Raw genomic sequence first — 21,918 nt, forward strand, 5'->3', positions numbered from 1 at the left:
CCGGTGTTTTAGCTCAGGGCGCGGCCCCCAGCCCAGCACCCGGGGTGTGGGGAGCCATCGCAGCCACACCCCCCAGTTTGGGGGGGGGGGGGCCCCAGAAGGACCCCGTCCCACCCCAAACTAGCTGCTGGGGATGGAGGGGGCTGCTGGACATGGGGGGGGGGCAGCCCCTTGACCCCAAAGCCCGGGGAGCAGCTGCGGGAGGGGGGTCCCCAGGCCCACGCGGGGTGGAGCCAGGGGGGCTTCGAGCTCCCGCTGCGCCCCATCCCCACTCCAGTGCCCGTCGGAGAGCCAGGTGGACGCTTCCAGGGCGAGGCCGGGGGTCCCGGCAGCGGCGACCACCCCCCAGGCCTACCTCCCAGCAGCCTCCTTCCACCCCCCTGCGAAGAAATCCATCAAGCGCAGTTCGATTTTTCCTTTTAATGCAAAAAAATAGCCAACCACATCTGCCCCCCCCGCCCCCCCAGGTGTGTTTGCTCTGCTGTTGTTTTTGCTTAATATTTCCAGCCAAGCAGCTCCCCCCACCCCAGCCACCCCAAACCTCCGCAGCTCTCCCCCGCGCCCACCGCTTCCCCCCCGCCGCAGAGCCCAAAGCGACCCCGGCCACCGCCAAAAACCAAAAAAAACGAGGGAAAAAGAAGCCAACCAGCAGAGCGCACATCATCTCAGCGACGCGCCCGTCCTAACCCTGCCAAGAGCTTATAGGCAGAAAGAAGAAAAATACAAAAATAAAACCACCGAACAAGTAGCGACAAGCACGGAGCAGCCCCGGCACCGGGTGTAAACAGAAGCTGCCCCGCTCCGGAGTCCGGCTCTCCCGGAAAGTCACGGCACAAACATGCTTCGCGCGCCCCGAAAGGTCCCCGCGGCGCCGAGCAGCGCCGGGGCAGGTTGGGGTTTTAAGCTCGAGTTGATATTTTTTCGCCTTTACGCAAAAGGTTGGAAGGGAGCTGGGAGTCTCCAAGTGGTGTCTGCAGCACCGAGCCCAGCCAGGCAGGGAAGGGGACGGGGGCAAAGTGCCACGGGAAGGGGGGGGATGGGGGTACCGGGACTCCGAGGCCGGCGAGAGTGGGTCCCAGGGCTTTGCAGCTGGGAAATCTGGACACGGGAAGGGAGAGAGCAAACAAATAATAATAATAAAAAAAAAATATAGATATAAAAACAATTTGTGTGGAGGAGGAGAACACAGACAGTAACGTCAGCATTACTGTCGTCTTCCCCAAAGCAAAAATACTTGTAACAAAACATCCTAAGTTGAGGTGACAGTGAAGAGTCCGACAGAATTCCCTTCCCTAGGGGAAAATCAAAATGCAGATGAGGTACCTGTTCCACCCCCAAGCCGCCAGCCCTCCCCACAGTCACAGCAACGCTCCAGCCACTGGTTATTGTCTCTCTGAAACAAAATCACCGGGGCCCAGGCGCGCCGGGAGCAGAAGCGCCATGGGCGTTCTCGGCGCCGGGAGCCCTCGCCCAGTTCCTCCCGGTTGGGTTGTTCAGCAGAGATCCAGTCTCTCCTCGACCCTGCACACAGGCAGGATTGTTCAGTGCTTCACGGAGACGGAGCCTTTCCCAGGCCTCACGTGTTTCTCCAGCTTTTTTGTTAAAACCACAACAAAAAAAATTATATATATATATACTATATACAGGACAACGAAAATATCCATGGAAACAAATGGGGTGGCTGGAAAAGATGCTTAACAAAAAAGCCCAAAACAAAAACAAATTCCCAACTCTTCCCCAAACTGACGCTTGCCTTCCCCACTAGTCCTCCAAGACCACGATCTCCACGTTATGGACCTGGTGCTGGTGGTCCTCCACGTCTCCCACCACCTTCTCCTCAGTCCTCAGCTCTGTCTCCAGGATCACAGCTTTGCCCTCCGACTCGTCCGTGTCTGCTTCGGGATCCGGCGCCGGGTCGATCTCTATGATGGTCTGCCCGTCATCCGAGGTGCCTTCCACGGCTTGGATGGTGGAAGTGAGGCCGGACTCCATGGCCACCAGTTCCACGGGGTTGACCACGGCCGCCACGTTCGCCAGCGCGCCGCTGTCCTGCATGGCCGCCGAGCTCAGCAGCGCCAGGCTGGAGGACGGGTGGAGGGTGACCGTGTCGGAGGAGCTGGTCTTGGAGGAGGACACCACGGTGGCGTATCGGAAGAGCTGGGAGCCGGATGGCAAGGTGTGAACAGTCACCGGGCTGGAGCCTTGGCTGATGGTTGCCACCGGGATGTTGCCCACGGAGAACTGCTGTCCGACGGGCGCGATGGCGATGGGCGAGATGACGGTGAACTGCGGCTGCTGGATGGGGGTGGAGGGGCTGAGGACGGTGGCGGAGGCTGGGCGCTGCAGGCGGGGTCTCTTGGGGGGCTTGGGAGCGCTGACGGGCATCAGCACCACGTTCTGGATGGTTTGGGACTTTGCCTTCTGGTCCTTGGCAAGTTTCTTCTGCTCTTCCAGCTGCCGCTCCAGGTCTGCAAAGAGAACGGCTAAGCAACGCGTTGGGCTGGGGCCAGCACGCTGCGGGAGCTTGCGGGCCCACAACCAACCATCGCACCCCACATCTGCAGCAGGAGGAGGTCTCCTCACCACCCAGTCGGGCCTGATCTTAGCATTTCACTCAAGATCAAACTGCACCGAAGGAAAAGGCCGGATTCTCCTGCCACCCGCACAGAGCTGGTCGATGCTCTGCACCCACTCAGCCTGCTTTGGCTTTGGAGAAGGCACAGGCAATGCTCTGCACCAGCTCGATATTCCTAGAGATGAGAAGATGGGCATTTCTGCTCCCCAAGCTGGACCCCCCTACGAGAGAGAGCGGAGAAGCCCCTCCGGGCAGTAGGAACTGCCTCCTGAGCTTGTCTGGGTCCCCTCCCCAGGAGCCAAGCTCTGCCCTGGGGACAGGGAGCAGGACCGCCCGGGTCAGGGAGACATCTCCCTCGACCCTGGTCTGTGCGAGCGCTGGAAGACAGAGGTAGCACAGTAACCTCATTTCTCCAGGGCAGTAGGGGACTAGGACAGCCCAGCTAAGAACAGGTCCCACAGGACACGGAGTGGAGGGACACACTCTGCTGGTTTTCTTCTTTTTCCCTCGTTTTTATGTTTTTTGGCAGTGGCCGGGGTCGCTTTGGGCTCCGTGGCAGGGGGGAAGCGGCGGGCGTGGGGGAGAGCTGCGGAGGTTTGGGGGGGCTGGGGTGGGGGGAGCTGCTTGGCTGGAAATATTAAGCAAAAACATCAGCAGAGGAAACACACCTGGGGGGGTTGGGGACAGGGGGGAGATGTGGTTGGCTATTTTTTTGCATTAAAAGGAAAAATACACCTCAGCTAGCAGCGCCCGCTTCCTAACGCAGACCGAATCGGACTCGCACCCCCAGCACCCTGCCCGCAGCAAAGGGCGCAGACTTCGGGCTGTCAAACGCCCAAGCAAGCACTCGCTGCGAGGCGAGGGAAAGGGGAAATTCCACACAAGCCCTCAGATGGCAAGGGATTGGGATGCATTTGTTTTGGGGCAGCGTGCCTTGAACAATAACCCCGATACGGTTCACAGGTTGAAGGGAAGTCCCACCAGTTCCCAAGAGCAGCAGCAGGGTGAGAAGCCTCACGAGGCGCTGACTGTACCTGCCAGGGTGTAAAGAAACTGTTCCTCTCCTTGCTCTGTCTGGTTTTTCCTGTTGTCCAAAACCTTCTTGACGGTGTCCATCAGGCCAAAAGTGTGGGCAACGTTGTTCAGGACTGCAGCATCTGCGAGGAAAGTGCACAGGGATGAGTGTCTAGGCCCAGAGGCGGGAATCCATCACGGACTCAGAAGATGCTCGTATTACACCAGAAAATTTCTGCTGTTTTTTGTAAAACTGTCTCTGCTCTTTCACAGGGGCTGGCTGACAAGGGCAGACCCAGCTCCTGCATCCTTCTGACATCCAAGGACTAAATAATCCCATTCACATGATAAAGAAAGTGAAACAGAGATGTGTCACCCAAGCAGTTCAAAATCGCTGCAAATGAAAGCATAATTTGCAATCACAGAGACACAAACGAGCTCTCCACCTACAAATCACCACCCCAAGCTGCTGACAGTGTCATTAACACGCCACCTCCACTGAAAGCTGTGCAAAATTTCTGTTCTAATCCACCGACTTCAGTCACTCACAGCTTCCAAAAGCTGCCACCTACCAGACCCAAAGATCCGCCAGCCCAAAGCTAAATTAGAAAATAAATAAAAAAATATGTCCTGGGTAAAGTGAAGTTTGGGGCTACACAGATGTTGTCTCAGCAAGAGCACCAAGAAGAGGGGCTCTCGTACCCTGTGCTCACAGGGGCATGTGCTGAACTGGATTAGAGAACTGATCCGAGCTAAAAATAACCCTGAAGAAGGGAGGGGAGTTATTTTTAGCTCGGATCAGTTCCCTCATCAGGTTCAGCCCCAAAAACAGGTTTTCTGGCACAAGCGAAGGCAGAACGAGAAGCGAGGGGGCAGGACCTGTTTAAGCCTGCACTGTCACGGAGAAACATGTCTGAGTAACTCCGGTCCGAGAAGGGAACCCGGGCAGGCTTTCACGAGGGCCGGGCGCCCAGGACAGTCGCCCGACGGCCTCAGCAAGCTGCCAGGGTCGTTGTGCTCGGGGAACAGGGCAGCACGTTGTGTCCTCGTGCCCCGCAGAGGCGTAAGCGAACCCACTTCACAGCTGAGCAGGCTGAGACCGCAGCCAGACGCAGCTCCCACAGCTCAGCTAGCGAGCGGTAGCTCACTCACCACCCCGACTCCACACCTTGGAACGGTGGGGATGGAGCCTTGGCATCTTTTTTTCGCCTGCAGCTGCCCTTCTGAGCATCCTTCCCCACCGCAGAGCCAGAGGGTCACAACCTACCTGTCATCTGGAAGGGAGACTGACCCAACCTCTGCTGGACCCCTCTTAGGACTTCTTCTATCTCCTTCTGGATGTTGCATACGACCTCTTCCATCAGCCCCACGTCAGCTATTCCTTTCCAGAACATCAGTGTGTCCTCTGGCACATGGAGAGGGAAAAAGAAGTTAACATGTACAATGATTTCACATCTTTCCCATGGGGCTACCTCAAACTGTTCAGGCAAGAGTAACTTCGCAAGACAAATTCTAATTTGGCCATTGGGGTGGATGAGACACGCAAAAAAAAACTCCCAAAGAAGCAAAACAGACCCAGGCAGCAAACCAGCCGTGTGTTTTCAAGCACACCAAGGCAACACTTCACTGCCTCAGTTCATCTTCACAAGATGCAGAGCTTAAAAATCTTTGTGGAAATTCTGCCTAAGCTTCCGTACTGATCTTAAGAGGGAACGTAAGGCACCGCAGCCGGAGAGACGCAGCCATGAGAGCTGACAGGGTGCTAACCACTAACACGGAGCGCTAACGAGACACTGCTCACGGATGCTTTCAGTCTCGCTCCAGGCTGGCAGACATTTACATCCTCAGAATGAACAAAAAAAACGCCCCTCACTGTAACTACTAGCAACCGATCCGGGGATCAGCCATCAGCCACAAGGTCATGTTGCCGTGAGGAGCTCTGTTTGGCAGGGCCCCGGCACGCCTGGGAAGTGCCGGGATAGCCAAGGGGCTGGGGGACAGCTCTGTCACGGCCTAAACTCTCCTTATTTTCAGGATCTCAGTCTCCAAAACGTAACAGGTGAGGAGAGCAGAAGAAAACACCCAAGAAGCAGCCTGAGCTTACCCGAGATCTCATCCGTGTCCTTCTTCATGCCTTCCTCAGTGGCCATGGTGACGGCAGCCGTCAGAGCCGAGTTCCACTCAATCCCCTCCTCCATGCTCTCCTCCGACAGCGCGATCTGGGTGATGCTCCCTGCCAGAGAGGCAACGTCAGCTCCCTCTGCGGCACCCGGAGTGCCTGCCCTGAATCCCTGCTTTGCTTTCCACCCCCCTCACCCTTCCCAGGCAGTTTTTCACTCTCGTGGTCAGGCTGTTTGTGCCTGGCTTCTTTCAACCAAATCAGCTAAAAGCAAATATTGCTGCTTCTCATTGGAACTGTGATTGTGAAAGGCTCTGGAGCTTCTGGAGGGAAAACCACGTGCCCCCCAGAAAGCAAACTTGAGTCCTGACATACAAGGATCAGGCACAGATCAGAATAAAAAAGGCAACGAATAAGCCTCAGCCCAGCCACCCTTCTCCCCTGGCATCATCATCAGGGAGCTCTGCACCCGAGAGATGCCCTAATCTCTCAGGAAACGACAGGGTCAGGGTCCAAGCTGGTTTAAAGAAGGGAAACGGAACTGACTCAGTTCTAATTTTCTGGATCACATTTGCGACTAAGCCAACGTGCAGCCACTGTACGGTTTTACCATGTGGCCATGGTGCTTTCCAGGAGATTCTCCCCAGCCTACGGACAGTTCTGCCATCTCAGCCACCCAGGGCCTTAGAGAAACGTAACCTACCCCGCTGAGCGATGCCATACGGTTGGGAGTAGTCTTCTCCCCTAACCTCAGCAAAGAGATCACTTTCTACTCTGAAGCACGGGATTCGCTGAGAATTTGCAGCTGGAATGACAATGGAATCATGTCCAGCCATCACACCACGTTTTCGGACTTCCAGGTGATGCAGAGCAGGCTGCTCCAGAGGACGCCAGCATGCCTAGATTCGTTTCTGAGCATCAACCCATCTTGTGCCCTTGGAACAGACCCTCAAATCGGACATCAGAGAACACCATACAAGCTCTCAGGTGTTCGCTCACACGGTGACCCCAGAACAGGGACCCCTCCAAGGCGAGCCTCCCCTCGCTCCCTCGCTGCCTCCAGCCACTGCTCAATCCCGGCTGTTTTCCAGCCCTCGCGCTACCGTGGAGCAGAGCTCCCTGACAGAGGCTGCCGAGACCTCTCCGAGCGGACACGAGAAGCGTTCCCAGACACCAGAGCAGTCTCCTGGGGTGGGACTGCCCTGCTACGCCTGCGGAGAAGCTGTGGAGTGGGGGGTGGGGACAAGCCGATCCAATTAGCCCCAGGAGGGAGAGGAGCGTCAGAGGGGAACGCCGGCGGCATTGCTCACTGGTTTCCTACCGTCAGCTGATGTTGGAGTCTGCACCACGCTCTGCTGCCCCGGCACCGGTGCTCTGGCGCTGCTGATCAGGAGATCAAACTTGGTGCTTCGACAGGTGTTGGTGCAAACTTTATCGTGCTGGTAGAAGTCGATTTGCCCCGAGTCCATCATCTTCCTGTGCAGGGACAGGGGAGAGAACCAGGCTCAGCTCTAATTTCAGCCTGGAGACAAAAGGGAGCATGCCACGTAGGAATGCCACGGCCACGGGAAGGATGGAGAAAGGGAGACCCAGTGCCACTCTGCATACAAAACACGTCCTGCAGGGCTTCCAAACGGCAAACACAAGCCATGCCCCAGCTTCACATACAGGGCTCCAGCCCTGTTCCAGCCCCACCAAGCACCAGGTCCCCCAGGCGAGGCCACTCCTGTGCAGCATGAGGAATCCTGCGCCTCGGACCAGCGGGCCAGGATCTCTGCAGGCTGCTGGCCAGGTAACGTGAGCGGCCCAGAGACCTCCCGGGGACTGCAAAGCAGACAAATCGCCTGCTCGGGATCCTGCAGCTGCAGTGACGAAGCCCTGGAGCTGGACACAATGGCAGGCAAATCAAATACCTCAGCATGATTCCTCCGAGGCGAATGGCTCTCTTCCAGTCCTTGAGGGTAGACTTCCCAGCCAGGTGAACAAAATGCTTCGGGCTGATCAGCTGGTCATTGAACTGGCAACGAGATAAACCAAGGCTCAGCAAGCACAGGATAACACCACTTCGGAAGACAGTCCTGGGACATCCAACACAGCCCGTCCACAGCGCATCTAAGCCCCCCCCTACTTCCACCCAGAAAGAGGAGCTGCTTCTCCAGTCCCAACCGGCTTTGCTCCCCACAGCACAGCAATGCTTACAGCTCCAGAATGGCTGCTTGCAGGCATGACCTGCCAGCCACTGTCATTTGAACCACACGGCTCTAGCCAAGAACAGCCCTGAAGGCTTTCGTATGGAGCATGAACCAAACGAGCTCCTTCTGCGATCGTGTACAGTCATCCTGGAGATCATTATGGGAGACTCCTGCTAAATCCAATAGCCAAGCAACATCTAGCTGCCACAGGTATTCACTCGGGCATCTGTTCTGCCTGCTCCAGCGACTGCGACAGTTCCTGCCGAGGGTCAGCAAGAGAGCGCTCTCGCCGCAGCAGCACATGGGACTCGGCCCCAGCGCGTCGGCTGTTAGATCAGCACACTCGCGAGCGGCAAAAGGTAATGGCAAGATTCGTCTTCTCGATGCAGCCTGCTCACCGAGGAAGCGACAGGAGTGGAATATCAGGACACCGAGGGAAAGAGACAAAGAAGAAAAGCTCTGGCAGATCTCAGGACGCATCCCCTGCTTGCCTTCAGCTCCAAGTCCCTCGTCAAGCGCCAGATACTTTGCTTTAAACAGTAATCGAGAGCAGCGCTGAAATACAAGGTGGGTGATAGGCCTTCGCTCCTGAACCCGCTCCTCCCCTGCTTCTCCCCACGCTAAAACCAACTTTGGCACCAACAATCCAGCATGCTGCAAAGGCAAAGTCAGTCGGCTCCGGGACAAGGCGTAGACAAAACGCAAAGAGTAAGAAAATCAAGTGCCAGACCTCGAGGGCAGCGAAGGAACACGCTGTGAAGACTCCCTTACCTTCACACACTTGACATTAATTCCCGGGCAGACAAACTTCTTCCAGAGCAGGATGGCTTTGCTCTCCCCGCAGGTGATGGGATAGGCGATCTCAATTTCCTCGTTCGTTTCGATGGCGCTGGGGTCTGAGGGAGGAAGGGGTGAAAATGAACCATTCCACCCAAGAGGCTTCAAATCCCACAAGGCGGGAGCTGAAAGCTCCCAGGTTGTGAGACCTACACGCAGGAAACCAAAAGAAGGGCTGTTCCCAGGCCGGGATCAGTCCTCTCCTAATCTTCTCCATTACCAGCTCTAACAGCAGCTGGCCTCCGCTTTTTAATCTAGCAGCACTCAGAATGAAGCTCCTCTATCAGGAGAATGCGAGATGGAAACCCAACACATCTGTAAGTGGAGGGGGGATGTCAAGAAGAACAATCTTTGTGGAAAAAAAACGCTTTAAAATTTGAAGCACAGATCTCTCTCAGATTTCTTGGAGCTCTGGTATCTCTTCAGCAGAAACATCAGATATTTACTGATAATATATTCTCTTCACATGCAGAGTTTCTGCTCATACTGCCAAAAGACCCATGCCCCGCTGCAGGAAGAAGAACACTCGTTAAGATCTCATGAGAGCACCGAATGCTGGGAGCCTTTTCCCACGCGCTGCTCGGGGTGGCAGGGAGCGCTCGGAGCCGACCTGCTCAGTTCTTCTCAACAACCCAAACTGTCAGGCCGCCCGTCCTGCAGAGAACCAGCAGCCAGAGTCCGACGCCTCAGCCAGCGGCAGACACAGCCGCCGTCCTCACAGCCACCACTCCTGCCTGCCAGTGTTGCACACCACGACCAGGGCGACATCTCGGCTCCCCAGGACCCCGTGGGAGCCCTTACCATTCACCGCAGGAGAGCCAGGATCTCAGGTCCAGGACTTTGAGACCAAGCAGTAACAGCAGACTCTTATTCCAGAGTATGCCCAGACCCTGCACCCACATCCGAGCCTGGGGAGCAGCATCTGCAGGGGCAGAGCCAGAGGGAAGCCCGGCGAACCGGAAACACCGGCTCGGCGGGGACTGGCCCTGCAGAGGAAGGGATTCTGCCCACGGCAAGCGGGAACTCACCAATCCCTTCTTCCAGCTTGTGGATGGTGTGGGTCTCGACGGCCACTACAGCGGCGCTGGCCTCGGAGCCTTCTTGGTAAATCCTGCTGGGAAAGAAACCGTATAAATCACGGGAAATTAAGATTCACAGCATGGGGTTAAGAATTCAGTTCGTTTCTTTCTTGCCTGTCCCTGAGGGACGTGGATTTTATTTGGTACGGTTTCAATCACAGGCGTCTTTTGGCACATACAGAATATGGTAATTTTCCCAAGGGCTGGAATACGCAGAGGCGTTCCCGGTCCTGCCACCGCACCCTCCACGCTGCCAGCGCCGCGGAGCCAGCCCTGCTGCGCGCCTCCCGGTGCCCTCTCCTCCGGTTCCCGACACAGGCAGTCACCCGCGGCACCGGGAAGCCGAGCTCGGTGCCCCAGGACTCCCCTCCCAGCCCCGCACGACACTGCAGTGCGGGCGACCGCGCAGCAGAGAGCCGCTGCCAGGCCCACCGCCACCCCGCTCTGCGAATTGTCGTCCGACTGGAGCCAGTACATTTCCCTCCCAATCGATCCAGAGTGAAGATGAAGCGCCCGGTGGCAGCCGCTTCTCCGCGGCAGCTGCCCAGGGGTGCCACAAAAACCCCTCCGAGGCCGCAGCTCCGCCGTGCCTCAGAGGAGGGTGATTTTAAGGGAAAGCTGGCGCAGCGGCGGAGGGGGATCCGCGCACATGGGCGCAGATCGCCACGTACGGCGGGCGCGGCGTGGCAGAAACCCACCCCGGGGGACGGAGGGGGAAGAGGGGGAGCGGGAGGAGGCGCGACCCCCTCCCCACTTCCCGTGGCCGCGACGCTGCGTCCCCGCGGGGCGATCCCGGCCCCGTGACAGCGACAGGGACACAAAAGCCCCTTTCATTCCGCCGGGTGTTCTCCTCTCGTCCGTGGAGCGGCACAGAACCGACGCAGACCCGGAAAACGCAGCGACGCTCGGTCCCCACATCACCAACCCTGACTGGGGGGACCCCCCGCCCTCCCGCTGTGCCGCCCCCCGCCTCACCCTTGTTGCACGGGCTGGAGCTGCAGGATCACTTGGGTTTTGGTATCCTCCGGGTTCTCCCCTTCGTTGCCGTCACTTGGTACGACCACCACGTCGCCCACCGGGACGCTCACCTCGGCGTTCGCCATCTCTCACATGAAGGCCGGCGGTGGCGGGGAGCCGTGGGGCTGCCGGGGGCGAAGCGGAGGGAGGGCTGGGCCGCGGCGGCCGGGACCGGGCCGGTGGCGGGGGTCTCGGGTGGCCCCCATCGCCCCGGGGCCAGCCGCGGCTCCGCAGAGGGCAGCGGGCCTTGGAAACCCACCGCCTCCGCCGCTGCCTGTCGCGACAGGCGGGAGCGTCGCGACCGGTGACACAAGGCCGAGGCGTGGCCCCCCCCTCCAGCCCCGCTACCACCGGGAACGGCCCCGATGCTGGCGGGTGGGGGGCACTGGGAGGCACAAAGGCAGCTTCGCCCCCCGCCGCGGGGCTCAGGGGCCCGGTGCGGGGTCACCTCGGGGGAGGCCCGGTATCCCACACAGGCCCGGCCGCAATCCCCGGGACCCCAGGCCTGGGGAGCTCCCCCCCCCGCCTCCCCTCGGGACCCCCCGGTTCCTCCCGAGGCCGAGCGGAGGCCGCGGGCCCGCCCCGGCGGGCGGAGGTCGCGGAGTCGAGGGGTCAGAGGTCACCGCCGCACCCCCTGGGGTCAGGGGTCAGCGGCGGGAGGCGCGGGCTCCCCCTCCAACCCCGCGGCGGCGACGGGGCGGGGCCGCCCGAGGGAGGGGTGTGGCCTCCCCTCCCCCCTTGCCCGCCCGCTCTCCCCCCCCCCCCCCCCCCCTGCGGCGCGCGACGTCCGCCCTCGCGGCGGCGGCACGTACGGCGGCGCGCGCTGGGGCGCCCCCTCCCCTCCCCGGCGGGCCGGGCCGGGCCCCCCTCCCGCCCCGCCCCGCCCCGCCCCGCCCCGCCGCGCCGCCGCCTGGCCCCTCCCGGCTCCCGTAGCGCGGCGCGGCCGGCCCTTACCGTCGCCGAGCGGCCGAGCCCGGGCAGGGGGGGGGGGGAAGGGAGGGAGGGGGAAACGGGCCGGGCAGGAGAGAGCATGCGCAGTAGCCGCCGCGGCCTCGGCCGCCAGCACTTCCGGCCGCCGCCTGCCTTAAAGGGGCCGGCGCCCGAACCGGCGGGGCGTGGGCTGCCCCCTGGCGGCGGGAGGCGGCACCGCCACGCGGCTCCCCTCGCGAGGCCGGGACACGCGTGGCAGGGGGGGCGGTGCAAAACGGTACCGAACACCGCCCCCTGCTGCCCGGGACCTCCCCCCCCCCGCGCCGGCCCGGCCGAACCCCCCCTCCGCTCCCCGCCTCGCCGGGCTGACTGACAGCGAATCGGCCCAATGGCGGCGCGGGGCCGGGCGGTGGCGGCCAATGGGCGTGGCGGGGGCGGGCGCGGGGCGGCGGGCGCGGCGGGGCCGGCGGCGGCGGCGGCGGCGGCGGCGGGAGGATGCGGGCGGGCGGCGGCGGGGCGGCGCGGGGGGCTGCGGCGCTGGGCCTGCTCCTGCTCCGCCGCTGCCTCCTGCTCGGCCCGCTGGGGCTGCGCCCGGCCGCCGGACAGGACGGTGAGTGCGGGCGGCGGGGGGGGGGTCCCGCACCGGGACGGGGCAGCGGGAGCCCCGCTCTCACACCGGCACCCCCGGGGCTCGCCGCCCCTCGCCGGGATGGGCCGTGCGCCGCGCGCGGGAGCGGGAGCGGGACCGGACGGGCTGCCCTCTGCCCGGTACCGATCCGGGACGGGATCCGCAGTCCAGACCGGGATGGGACCAGTATGGGCTCCCCGACACCGACCCGGGATGAGATCCCCGCTGTGCCCAGACCGGGCACAGGGTCCCCACTCTCCACCTGTCCCGGTACCAAGCCGGGACAGCATCCCCGCCATCCGCCTGCTCCGGTACCGGCCGGGACGAGCTCCCCGCTGCCTCGCCACCCCCGCATCAGCCTGCACCCGCCCGGTCTCCCCCCGCTTCCCGCTCCCGGTGCAGGGGGGTCCCAGGGGTGCGCAAGGCTTTCCCCGGGATCCCCAGAGCCCCGACTCTGCCCCGGTTGAGGAGCACGGCGGGAGCTCACAGGGGAGAGCGGGGCTGGGGGCTCCATCCCGGGGGTGCGGGGGGCTCCGGCAGCGTTGCTCCGGGGGGGTCAGCACCCACCGGGCCCCGGGAAGGCGTCGAGGGGCCGTCCGGCCAAACCTCATCCCGAGGAGGCGATTTTCCCCGACGCCGCTCGTCCCCGGCTCGAGGAGATGAGGACAGGATGGCCGGGGGAAGGCGAGGCCCGGGCCCGGTCGGGGTCACCGGGGGCAGACCCCCGCTGCGCTCCCCACGCCGGCTTTGGGAGCCATCCCGCCACGGGCTGCCGCCGGATCCCGCCGGCGCTGGACGTGGTGGAGCCCCGCCGGGGCCGGCAGCGTGCCGGGCTTTTCCCGGAGCATCGCCCTGTTGTGTCTTTCCTGCATCCTGTGAGAAAACAAACAAATCCCTGGCAGGGAGCCGCGGCTTCGCCCTCCCCCAGCAGAAATCCAGTTTCCCCATTTTTTAGCAATTGATGGGGGTTTTCGGGGAGGGGAGGATGTTCCCGTGGCTGTTCCCGGCCCCTCGGTCACATCTTCGGAGCCAAACCCCCGGTGCGAGTGCAGCTCTCGGCTTATCTCCGGCGTGCCCACGCGGCACGCGCCGGCCACGCTCGGGATGCTTTCACCGAGGGTTTCCTTTCCCAGAGTGGGGGTTTTTTTCCCAGCCCCCCAAGCCCCTCCGCATCCACCAGCATGGGGCTGGGGCCGGGGGGGCTCCGGGCAGGACCCCCAGCTCCGGCGCGTGTGCCAGGCTGTCCCGGCTGGAGAGGGTTTTCCATGCGGATCCCGATGGCTCCAACCTTCCTTGCTGGAAACTCCTCCAAAATACCCCATTTCTCTCCCCCTGGCACAGCAGCCCCTCTGGGAGCCGCTTTCCCGACAGCCCCGGGGTCCCCTGTGCTGTCACCCCCCCACCCAGCCTGTGCCTGATGCCCCCCCCCCTGCCCCGGAGGGCCTGATCCTTCCTGGCTCTGCTGTACCAGGGGCTGCTGCCCAGCCGGGGTGGGAAATCCGGGATTTCACAGGAGGAACCCCCCCTGGTTTGGCCACCAGCCCTTCTCGCAGGCTGGGCAGGAGTGGGCTCCGTGGGGGGGCTGGCATCCTCCACCTCCGGCCGCCCCCCGTTTTTTTATCCCGGCAGGATTTTCCCCCCCGCCGGCGCTTTGTGCCGTCTCCCGGCGACGGCAAGGGCAGCCAAGGCAGGGGCCAAGCCATGCCCGCCATCGCTTCGCTCTCCGCCTGCGCCGGGGTGACGCTTGGCAGGAGCAGCGCCTTTTGGGGGACGCGGGGTGGACGACGACGATGGGCTCAGTGGTGCCTCCCCCGTGCCCCAGTCCCACCCCAGCTCCACCAGTAATCCCCGACACCGGGCGCTTTCAACTCCAGTTTCCAGGATATTCCCTCGCCCCGGGGGCGGCGAGGCCGGAGAAAAACCCCTTTTGTGGCGGGCGCTGGCACGGCCTCGGTGCGGAGGCGATGGGGATGCAGCTGCTCAAGGTCGTCCCCAAGGTCACAGCTGCAGCCTGGGGGGTCCCGGGGGCTGCTCGGTGCTGTGCAGCCCCGTGATGCGGGGGTATTTCCTCGCTGCATCCTTTTCTAGCCCCCAAATTGGGGTCCTCCCAGCCTGGGGGCTGGAGAGGAGCTGAGGGTGCAGGTCTGCGCTGGGTGCCTGTGGGGGAAACTGAGGCAGCTTCACCCCTGGATCCCCCCGGGGACCGTCCCTGGTGCGGGGAGCGGCCAGAAAACACACCAAAAAATAGACATTTCGGGCAAGGAAAACATTTGCAGAGGCTGCAGGTGCCCAGGGGCTGTGCCAAGTGGGGAAACTGAGGCAGGGAGCAGCCTGGCTGAGCCCCCCCCCCTCGGGTCTCTCCGCAGGGGACGGCTGCGGGCACACGCTGCTGACCCCCCACAGCGGCACCCTCAGCTCCAAGAACTACCCCGGCACCTACCCCAACCACACGGCCTGCCGCTGGCGGCTGCGGGCCCCCCCGGGCACCTCCCTGCTCCTGGCCTTCGGGGACGTGGACCTGGAGCCCTCCGAGCGCTGCGCCCACAGCTCCCTCCTGCTCGCCGACCCCCAGGCTGGCACCGCCTACGGTAAGGGGGGGGGGGGGGGGAGGGGTCCCAGGGAAACTGAGGCAGCACCCGCCAAGGGGCTGCAGATGGGGTGGGGGGGTGGTAGTGCTTTACGTAAAGTCCTGGATAAGGAGAAGATCAAGGAAATCCGGCTTTTGGGCTGATTTCATCATGGGGAGTGGGGTATCCGAGGACAGGGATGTCCGAGGATGGGGATACCTAAGGAAGGGGGTACCCAAGGACGGGGGTACCTGAGGACAGGGGTACCTGAGGAGGGGGGGTACCGAAGGATGGGTGTACCCAAAGAGAGGGATATCGAAGGAGAGGGATACCTGAGGAGGAGGGTATCGGAGGAGGGGGGTACCCGAGGATGGGGATACCCGAGGATGGGGGGTACCCGAGGATGGGGGGTACCTGAGGATGGGGGGTATTTGAGGAGGGGGATATGTGAGTACGGAGGTACTGGAGGATGGGGGATACCCAAAGAGGGGGGGTACTTGAGGAGGGGGATACCCGAGGATGAGGGCATCAGAGGAGGGGGCTACCCAAGGATGGGGAATAGCTGAGGATAGGGGGTGCCTGAGGATGGGGGGGTGCCTGAGGATGGGAGGTATTTGAGGAGGGGGATATGTGAGGAGAGGGATATCGGAGGATGGGGGTGCCCGAGGAGGGGGCTGTTGCCAAGCGGGGGGGGGCACCTGGTCGGGACCAAATGCAGCCAATTAATGAATTCCGTGCCCAGCCACTGCCCAAGCGCTTCCAGATTTCCCCGGAGATTTAATGGTCTCGGGGGGATCTGACGGCACCGGGAGTGCGGTGGGTGCTGGGGGAGATGTCTGGGAGGGGGGAGGAAGCGTCACCGCTGGGGTGTCGATGGGGTGGGATGGAGGAGCAGCCCCGAGGCCCGGTGAGGGGCAGGGGACACTGTGGGAAACATGGGGTGGACAGGAGCCAGCCTGGATCCACCGCTGTGCCCGGAATCTGGGATTTTCCCGTTTTCCAGGGCTTTCAGCCTTTCCGGGCTGGTACCCAGAGGGGTGACAGCATGCAAGGTCCCCGGTCCCCAGCCCCTCTGCGGTGCCCTCGGGGACACGTTGGCCCCCATCTCCCGGGACCCCAAAGCCCAGGGAGCGCCTGGCCCAGGCTGGGGGGTCCCGGAGCGAGGTGGGAACGGTGGCACCCCCAGATGATGCTCCCGGGGGGCTGGCAGAGGCAGTGGGGCACCTTTGGGTGCCTTCGCCGGGGCCGTGCATGCCAGCAGGCAGGGGGTGACGTGACGCCGGGCTGGGGTCCCACTCCCTCGCCTGTGCCCTGGAGAGGTCCCAGATGTTTTTCGGGAAGCGGCCGGAGCGGGCAGAGGCTGTGGGCTCTCTGCAGCTGACTCAGAGCCGGTGTCTGGCCCCCAGCCTGCTCCTGCCCGGGGACGTGCCGGGGTCCCCGCAGGGGTGGCAGCCCCCAGTCCGCAGCTCGGCCGAGGGTTCCCAGCACGCAGGGGGTCTGCGGAGCCGGGTGGGCACCGTACCAGCCCCATCAGCACCACGGCAGCGCTGGGAAAGCTGTGTGTGTGCCATCCGTGTCTCACACGCGTGTCATCCGTGTCTGACATGCGTGTCATCAGTGTGGCATGCAGAGCTCCCGTCCCATCCCGTCTGTGACCCTGAGACGTGTCCTGCGTCCCCTCAGCCTCTCGGTTCAATACGACCAGGGTGGGGAAACTGAGGCACAGCACGACCCTGCCAGTGCCATGGGGACACAGGGACACAGCTCTCTGTCCCCAGGGCAACGATGGCCTATGCTCAAAGCATCTCCGGGCGCCCTGAGGCCTCGGTGATGGACGTGAGGTGGGATGGGGGGGGTGGTCTGGGGATTGGGGCCACCTCTTGTCCCCGGCTGGGACCCGAGATGTCCCCAGGGAACCCGCCTGCCCGCTAAGCCGAACTTTTAATCAGGGAGATGGAGACTGCAAATTAATTTGGATTAAGGGCGGGGGGGGGGGGAGGATTTCGGAGGCAGCTTCGGCAGCGCCTAGGGAAGGGGAGGTGGGGAGGGGACGCAGCCCCTGTTTCGGGGTCCGGTGGGGTCACCCCGTGCGTGCCAGCCCCGGCAGCAGGGGACACGGTGGCAGGCGCCTGATAAGGGCTGGTGGCCACTTGCGCTGTCCCAGCCATGGTGGAACAAAGGGGCTCCGGGAAGAAGCATTTTTAGGAAGCTGTGGGGGGGGTGTCCCTGCTCCGGGTGTCCCCGGGTCCCCCCCATAGCATGGGGGTAACAGCTGTGGCGCTGGGACCCCCCGAGCATCTTTCCCGAAGCACAGCCCCGATGCCTGAGCCCCGGCACTGACCAGGGCTGAGCCAGGGGAGGTGACGCCCCGGGGTCCGGGTGCCTGTCCCCGGGGACCCCCAATCCTCTCCCCGTCCCCGCGGGCAGGGCCCTACTGCAGGAACGCCGGCCCCACTGCCCCGCTCCTGGTGACCAACTCCAGCGCTGTGACCGTCCTGTTCAACAGCACCAGCCACCGCTCGGGACGAGGCCTCCTCCTCTCCTACGCCACCTCACAGCACCCAGGTGGGGGGGGGGGGGGGGGGCGCGTCCCCCAGGGGTGCAGAGACCTCCCCCCCCAGGGCTGTGTCTCAGCCCATGGCAGGGGGGCACGGTCGTGGGTGGAGGGAGCTCCTTGCTGACCCCAGGGTGGGCTCCCATCACCCCGAGCTCTCTGAAAGTTCTCCCTGGCTGGGGGGGCACAACATGGGAGACCCCCAGGCCACCCAGCCAGCTGTCGTACCCCCAGCACCCCCAGGTCGGCTGGGACCCCAATATCGGGCACCGCAGGTGGTGGCACGGGGCCGAGTGGCCATCCCTCCCCACCCCTCGGGACACGGGGACCTGGGGAGCAAAACCCCAACGTGGAGCAGGACTCAGCCAGGAAGGGCATGGGGATGGGGTGCTGGGGGGTCCCTCACCGTGGGGTGTCCCTGCCTTGCAGACCTGGTCTCCTGCCTGGTTCGGGGCACCCACTACACCCAGGAGCACGTCAGGTGAGTGGCCGGGGCTGCGAGCGGTCCCCGCTCTGGCGTCCCTCTCCTTGGCATCGCTGCTGGTCCCCACCAGCCCTGGTTTTGTCCCCATCCCTCTCTCAGGTGCTCAGGCTGTGCTCGCCCCGGAGCTCCTGGGGTGCAGCCACGGCGGGGATGGGGAGCAGAGCGGGTGTGCAGGGGGGACGGGGCGCAAGCCCTGACCCCCCCCTTGCCCTTTGTTTCAGTGTGTACTGCCCCGCGGGCTGCAAGGACATTGATGGGGACATCTGGGGCAACCCCAGCCAGGGCTACCGCGACGTAAGTGCGGAGCCCGGCTCGCCCGTGGGACACCCCGCTGCACGGGTTGGCACCCATGGGTGCACCCGCTGGGGATGGTCCCCAGCACGCGTTGCTACGGCTTGTCACCCCAGCAGGCCATGGGGTGCCCCGTGGGGTGCCTGGCCACCCGGGGGGGGCTGCTCTCACCCCTGCCCGGCTCCCCGCAGACCTCGGTGCTGTGCAAGGCGGCCGTGCACGCCGGGGTGATCGCCGACGAGCTGGGCGGGCAGGTCACCCTGTCCCGGGAGAAGGGGATCACGCTCTACGAGTCGACCTTCGCCAACGGGCTCCACTCCAAAAGGTGGGCGAGGGGAGGGACCGTGGGACCCATCCGCACTGACTCCGGGGACCTGCCACCCCTGGGGTTCAGAGACCCCCCAGATTTGTTCACCTGGGGCCCTTTCCCCGCTGATGCTCCCCCCACTTCCGTCCCCGCAGGGGATCCCTCTCCGAGAAGCGGCTCGTATTCCACAAAGGTATTTTTTTTCCCCTGTTTCCCCTGAAATTAAGCCATCATTTTGGCTGCCAAACCCGGTGCCCGCCCCGTGCCGTGCCCGGTCGGGGGTCCCGGGCTTGCAGCCTGCCATCTCCCGCTGCCAGCCTGCGGCGACGCGCTGGAGGTGGCCGCCTTCAACGCCTCGTCCTGGTGGCACGAGGTGGACGGGCTGGGCCAGGACCGGGCCTGGGCGGCCGAACGGGCAGCGCTGGCCACTGCCGGGCACTCCTGGGCGGCCGAACCGGGCTCCGAGGCTGCCTGGCTGGAGCTGGACCTGGGCGCCCGCAGGAACGTCACAGGTGAGCGCTGCCGTCGGACCCCGTCCCCGGGCCGCCCTGACCGCTGTCCTTCCTGCCAGCCTCACTGACCCCCTGCCAAAAAAAAAAACTGCCCAGAGTAGTCACACACCCCACCATAACACCCAGGAGGGATTGGGATCCTTGTGCCATGGTGATACTGGTGCGAACTGGGATGCGGACAGCACCAACCCCCTCGCCCCAGTTTTCCCCTCTCCCCCCCCCTCCATCCGCAGCCGGTTTCGGGACGAACAAGTTAATATTATGCTCTTGCATCTGGTGCCAGCGGGCGCCTTTTGTTCGGCCGGAGCCTGCCGAAAGCGGGGGCTTTGTGCAGCGGCGGCGGGCGACCAGGGGGAGGAAAATGGGGACATTGTCCAGCCAGAGGCTGGAGGCGGGAGGAATGCCGGGCTGGCAGCCGGGGCCGGAGGTTATCGGCTCCTGGGGGCAGAGCGGGGGGTCTGGTGCTCGAATCTGCCACCCAAACCCCCTGCCAGGGCCGGAGGGGGGTCCCTGGGAGGGGGTGACGTGTCCAGCCCCCCTGGTCCCCTCCCAGCAGGCTCCCGGGTATCCCAGAGATGGGGTTATTTCGGCTGGGATAGCTCTGCCCCATGCAGTGGGGCACGGGGCAGCCCCCCAAGCCCTGCACCCCCTGACTGACAGCAGGGCCCCCCCCCGGGCTCACTCCTGCTCCAACAGGCATCATCACCAAGGGCTCCTCTGAGCAGCACGACTACTATGTGACATCCTACCGGGTCTCCTCCAGCCGTGACGGGAAGAACTGGAGACCCTACAGAAGCAGCGCAGGCCAGGAGGACAAGGTGGGCACGGAGGGGATGATGGGGGGGGGCCGCAGACCCCCTGCCCTCATCACTCTCTCCGACAGGTCTTTGAGGGAAACGCCGACAGCCACGGGGAGGTCTCCAACGCCTTCATCCCCCCCATCATCGCCCGCTACGTCCGCGTGACGCCGCAGAGCTGGCACCAGCGCGTGGCCTTGAAGGTGGCCTTGGTGGGCTGCCAGCCGGCGCGGGCCCGCGCGCCCCGGCCCTACGGTGAGCCCCCCCGCCGGAGCCCACCCCCCTGCCTCCCACGCTCCCCACGGTCCCACGCTCAGGGTCCACACGCTGCCCCGCAGTGCCCAGCGTCCCCAAGGAGGTCCCCGTCCCCACCAGCCGCCCGGCCGGCCGCACTCCCATCCCCGGCGTCGCCATGGACCCGGAGAAGGCAGGTGGGTGCCGTGAAGAGGGGGGGCTATCCCTCATGCTTTAAGATCGCACCCCCCCATTACAACAGATTGATTTTCCTTCTCTGGTGGCCCCAGGGGGGCTGCTGGCACCCGTGGGTGCAGAGGGGTGAGATGGGGCACCTGGGGGCTGACGCTGCCCTCCCTCCCTGGCCAGGCTCCACGCTGCTGGTGATGCTGCTCATTGGTGGCTTTGTGCTCCTCTGCTCCAGCCTCCTGCTGCTGGCTTTCCTCTGCCGCAGGAAGAGGTGGGTCCCATCCTGCCCCCCGCTTCGCCCTGGGGGACCCCACATTGCCCCCCCAAAGCCCGGCAGCTCACCGGGTACTGAGGGGTGCAGCCCCCCGTGCAGCGGGTACAAGGAGGTGGGTGGTGGTGGGCACGGGGTGGCCGGGACCCCTCAACCCCCCTCTCGCTCTCCCCTTGGCAGGAAGCCGGCGGCGGAGCTGAACTTCGGGATCACGAAAGGTAAAGGGTCCCCAAGCCCTCACTGGGGCCAAATCCAGGGGTGCAGCTGGTTTAACTGGTGCCGCTGCCGAGCCCGGAGCTGTCCCAGCCCCGGGACACCGGTCTGCCCCCCAGCACGGCGCTGCCAGGCCCCGAGAGACGGCACGAGACAGCCTGGGGTTTCCGCTCTCTGCTCAGGGTACCCCAAACTGGAGTCGAGCCGGGTGTGCTCCCTGCGGAGCCTGCCCTCCTTCCCCACGGCGGCTGCGCCGGGGGACCTCAGCCGGACCCATGTGCCAGGTAACGGGGACAGCGGGGTGCAAACGGGTCCTTCAGCCCCGAGCCGTCCCCCCCACTGCGCCCTGGGGTCCCCACTCTGCCCCCAGCACCACTCTGGTCCGGCCCCTATGCAAAAGGGAGACCCTGGCAGGGTGTATTATTTATATTATTATTATTTATTATTATTATTATTCCACCTCAGAGGCACAGGCATTGGCAGGTGGCCGGAGGGCAGCAGGAGCCCCGCTCCGTACCGGGGCAGGGGGATGTGCCTGTCCCCGTGGGGTGGGCGTCCCACCCCAGCTGGCTTTTGGCTCTGGGGACGGGAGGGGGCCCAGATGTGCCCGTTTTCCCCACCCCTGCACACCTCCAGCCCACCCCCGGCCGTCCCCGTTGCAGAATACGCCGAGCCGGACCTGGTGCAGGCGAACCCCAGTAGCCAGATGAGCCCCTCCACCTTCAAACCGCCCCCGGCCGAGGCCTACTCGCTGCCGCTGCCCGGGAGCCACTATGACGTACCGGGAGCCCACCACGAGTACGCCGAGCCGCTGCCGCCCGAACCGGAGTACGCCACGCCGTTCGGCGAGGCTGAACCCTCCGCCGCCTCTCACCGCAGCCCCAGCGCCGCACTCCCCGTCCAGACCACACGCTGCCGCCCGTGCCCGCTCTCGCACCTCTACCACGAAGCCTGGTGAAGCTGAGGAGGGGGCGTCGGGGGGGATCGAACCGGGGGCGAGGCCGCGCAACGGCCGTGAAGCTCCCCAGGGGGGGACTTTTTTAAGAACAATCTTATTTAAATACATACATATGTATATACACACAAGGGCTTGTACGGACGCTTCCCC

At 63.8% G+C, this 21,918-nt stretch overlaps 2 protein-coding genes across 3 annotated transcripts; one reads left to right on the top strand and one right to left on the bottom strand.

Moving 5' to 3' along the window:
* Nucleotides 1–580: 580 nt before the first annotated feature.
* On the bottom strand, nucleotides 581–11,942 carry GMEB1 (glucocorticoid modulatory element binding protein 1). 2 transcript variants are annotated; one of them, XM_075437872.1, is made up of 10 exons: nucleotides 11,788–11,942; nucleotides 10,792–10,958; nucleotides 9,766–9,851; nucleotides 8,672–8,796; nucleotides 7,622–7,725; nucleotides 7,030–7,184; nucleotides 5,694–5,822; nucleotides 4,857–4,994; nucleotides 3,610–3,732; nucleotides 581–2,468 (listed from the first exon to the last, which is right to left on the bottom strand). In XM_075437872.1, exons 2-10 carry the CDS (start codon nucleotides 10,917–10,919, stop codon nucleotides 1,762–1,764), a joined length of 1,695 nt encoding a protein of 564 aa, XP_075293987.1. In that variant the 5' UTR covers nucleotides 10,920–10,958; nucleotides 11,788–11,942; the 3' UTR covers nucleotides 581–1,761. The 2 variants fall into 2 exon arrangements, with proteins under 2 accessions (XP_075293987.1, XP_075293988.1); XM_075437873.1 differs by lacking the exon at nucleotides 11,788–11,942 and having other exon boundaries at nucleotides 9,766–9,848; nucleotides 10,792–11,532.
* Nucleotides 11,943–12,258: 316 nt separating this feature from the next.
* LOC142363410 (discoidin, CUB and LCCL domain-containing protein 1-like) lies at nucleotides 12,259–21,816 on the top strand. The gene is made up of 15 exons (XM_075437871.1): nucleotides 12,259–12,373; nucleotides 14,758–14,979; nucleotides 17,386–17,523; nucleotides 17,942–17,993; nucleotides 18,218–18,290; nucleotides 18,479–18,612; nucleotides 18,750–18,787; nucleotides 18,912–19,106; nucleotides 19,803–19,924; nucleotides 19,990–20,158; nucleotides 20,242–20,334; nucleotides 20,507–20,597; nucleotides 20,778–20,815; nucleotides 20,993–21,094; nucleotides 21,473–21,816. Exons 1-15 carry the CDS (start codon nucleotides 12,259–12,261, stop codon nucleotides 21,766–21,768), a joined length of 1,878 nt encoding a protein of 625 aa, XP_075293986.1. The 3' UTR covers nucleotides 21,769–21,816.
* The last annotated feature ends 102 nt before the right edge of the window (nucleotides 21,817–21,918 follow it).

Source organism: Opisthocomus hoazin, chromosome 17, assembly GCF_030867145.1.
Source record: "Opisthocomus hoazin isolate bOpiHoa1 chromosome 17, bOpiHoa1.hap1, whole genome shotgun sequence".
Taxonomy (NCBI): domain Eukaryota; kingdom Metazoa; phylum Chordata; class Aves; order Opisthocomiformes; family Opisthocomidae; genus Opisthocomus; species Opisthocomus hoazin.